Raw genomic sequence first — 3342 nt, forward strand, 5'->3', positions numbered from 1 at the left:
TAAAGTAACCTAAGCTTAAGGCATTACAAAATAAAAGCATTAAAAACGTTTTTTAAATGCAAAATGAGTGAATTCCAAACATGATTAAAATGTGATCAATTCTAGTGAACTATTGATTTTCAGCCTTTAAAAATGAAATCATTTGACAGCCCTTATTAATATTTAAAAAGCAGTTTAAGTACCATTAATGTTTGTTTACTGTGTCCTGCAGATGTCCAGCAGCTGTTGGTGAGTAAAGAAGAGCTTCCACCTGAGCAGCAGGAGTGGAGCCACATTCTGGACCAGGAGGACACTAAGCCCCAACACATTAAAGAAGAACATGAGGAACTGTGGATCAGTCAGGAGGAAGAACAGCTTCAAGGACTGGAGGAGGCTGATACCACCAAGTTCCCCTTCACTCCTGTCTCTGTGAAGAGTGAAGATGATGAAGAGAAACCTCAGTCCTCACAGCTTCATCAGAGACAAACTGAACAGATGGAAACAGGAGTTGATGGAGAGGACTGTGGAGGAGCAGAACCAGAGAGAGATTCAGATCCAGAGAGACGTTTACAACCAGAGACTGAGGTCGAGACTGAAGACTCTGGTGAACCTGAGACTGATGACAGTGATGATTGGAAAGAGACAAGAGAAGATCTGTCAGAATTAAACTTGAAAAATAAGAAACTAAAGACTGGTAAGAGACAACACAGCTGCTCGGAGTGTGGTAAAAGATTTAACCAGATTGGGCATCTGACCACACACATGTTAGTTCATACAGGAGAGAAAGCCTTCAGCTGCTCTGTTTGCAGTAAAAGCTTTACCTTAAGAGGAAATCTGACCAGACACATGTTAGTTCATACAGGAGAGAAAGCCTTCAGCTGCTCTGAGTGTAGTAAAAGCTTTACCCAAAGACAACATCTGACCACACACATGTTAGTTCATACAGGAGAGAAACCTTACAGCTACACTGTTTGCAGTAAAAGCTTTACCCAAAGAGGAAATCTGACCACACACATGTTAGTTCATGCAGGAGAGAAAGCTTTCAGCTGCTCTGTTTGCAGTAAAAGTTTTACCCAAAGAGGAAATCTGACCAGACACATGTTAGTTCATACAGGAGAGAAACCCCTGAGCTGCTCTGAGTGTAGTAAAAGGTTTAACCGGAAAGAGTCTCTGACCAGACACATGTTAGTTCATACAGTAGCGAAACCCTTGAGCTGCTCTGTTTGCAGTAAAAGCTTTACCCGAAGAGGAAATCTGACCACACACATGTTAGTTCATACAGGACAGAAAGCCTTCAGCTGCTCTGTTTGCAGTAAAAGCTTTACCCAAAGAGGAAATCTGACCCAACACATGTTAGTTCATACAGTAGAGAAACCCTTCAGCTGCTCTGTTTGCAGTAAAAGCGTTACCCTTAGACAAAGTCTGACCAGACACATGTTAGTTCATACAGGACAGAAAGCCTTCAGCTGCTCTGTTTGCAGTAAAAGCTTTACCCTAAGAGGAACTCTGACAAAACACATGTCAGTTCATACAGGAGAGAAACCCTTCAGCTGCTCTGAGTGTGGTAAAAGGTTTAACCGGAAAGCGACTCTGACCACACACATGTTAGTTCATACAGGAGAGAAACCCTTCAGCTGCTCTGTTTGCAGTAAAAGCTTTACCCTAAGAGGAAGTCTGACAAAACACATGTTAGTTCATACAGGAGAGAAACCCTTCAGCTGCTCTGAGTGTGGTAAAAGGTTTAACCGGAAAGAAATTCTGACCAGACACATGTTAGTTCATGCAGGAGAGAAATGCTAATCCTGTGCAATGGTAAAACTGATCTAAAGGATTCCAACTTCACATCACTATTGTGTATGTAAGACAAAAAAGAGATAAAAGACATAAATCTGTCTCTACTTTTTTGACATTGAAGTTTTGCTGACATATGAACCAGTAAGTTGGGATCAGTTATGACGTTTGAATTTAAAGTGTTTATATGAAACAGTTACAGTGTAAGGATTCTTCTTCTCTGCTGATATCTTCTTCTTTCTGTCACTCTGTTTCCTTGGAGGCCTCTTTGTTGGTTAGCAGAAGTTCTTCAGACAGCTCACGTGTCACCTTGTAATAAATAAACTGATGTAGAGTGAGAAAGACTTTCATCTACTTGTGTTATTTTGTGTCGAGTGCCTAAATTCTCTTTGGTAAAGAAAAGGAACTCAGCAGATCCTGATGCAGAGCGACCACAGTCAGATCAGGTCCAGGTTTATTTAACTGAAAACCTTTAACCCTTAATAAGAATCCTGCAGTCAGAATACAAAATAAAGAAAATCTCAATGACACCTGAACATGCACAGGATTAAGTAAGAGTGCAGAGGCCACTGGGCACAAAACTGCTGCAGCCTTTGATCACAAACTGAATGACAACACTTGTAGATGTCATCTGGATTTACTCAACATATTGTTAGAAGAAACAATAGAAATGCATTATAGCCTTCAGTGTGTATAACTAAATGGTATATGGAAAAAACACTTCAATTGTGTGTATATTTGTTCTGTTATCATTTCTCTCTTTGGCTTCCTTTTTGCTGCTTCACTGACTCCCCCAGTGCATCTCTGGCAATCCGATGATCCAACTCCACTCTGACTCTCCCGGAGTTTGCTGGACATACTCAGGGGAAGAAGGAGCTGTTTAAGGGTCGGGGGCAGGCCAGTTACCAGGTCCCCCGGTTCACTAACTTCACGGCTGAACATCATGAAGTTGGGTGTGAAACTGGTAGCGCTGTGCCTGGTTGCTCTGTAAGCCATGACAGCGTAGGGGATCCTAAGGTCCCCGTGTCAGCGCTCGGCTGTTGTGGCCAGAATCTTCTGCAGGGTGGAGTTAAATGTTTCTACCGGTCCATCAGACTGTGGTCGAAAAGGTGTGTTGTGCATTTTCTCAATAACAGTGAGCCCATTTTCTAGAACACCTCGGACTCGAAGTTCCGACCCAGATCACTGTGCACTCTTTGTGGTGCACCATAACCACACACCCAGTCAGTGCTCTTTCTGCTGCCTTGTGTTTCTCCCCACTCAGGTTGCCTTCAGGTAAAGAGGGGCGGAGCCACTTCATTTGATTTTGTGCACCTGGGCACACAGGGCCTCAGTATTTAAAGTGGCTTCTTATTCTCGGGCCCTTTCCAAATAGCCACAGTTCAGTAGGCAGTACTTTTTAGTAGGAGTTTCAGTATACTGAACTTTCGTGGTCATTCAGTATGCATTGTTTGGGTTAACTTCAGTATACTGAACATTTCAGTATGGATACTAATTTCCGGTGTTTATACAACATGGATCGGATGCGTGCTTTCAGGAAATGAATTGTATTTTACCCACAATGCAGTGCGA

The 3342-nt window shown here is 42.5% G+C and overlaps 1 protein-coding gene across 1 annotated transcript; it reads left to right on the forward strand.

Annotated features, from left to right (window-relative positions):
- Positions 1-298: 298 nt before the first annotated feature.
- On the forward strand, positions 299-2049 carry LOC136178495 (zinc finger protein 85-like). The gene has a single exon (XM_065952376.1). It carries the CDS (start codon positions 475-477, stop codon positions 1777-1779), a length of 1305 nt encoding a protein of 434 aa, XP_065808448.1. The 5' UTR covers positions 299-474; the 3' UTR covers positions 1780-2049.
- Positions 2050-3342: the final 1293 nt, after the last annotated feature.

Source organism: Labrus bergylta, chromosome 3, assembly GCF_963930695.1.
Source record: "Labrus bergylta chromosome 3, fLabBer1.1, whole genome shotgun sequence".
In the NCBI taxonomy this organism is placed as follows: Eukaryota; Metazoa; Chordata; class Actinopteri; order Labriformes; family Labridae; genus Labrus; species Labrus bergylta.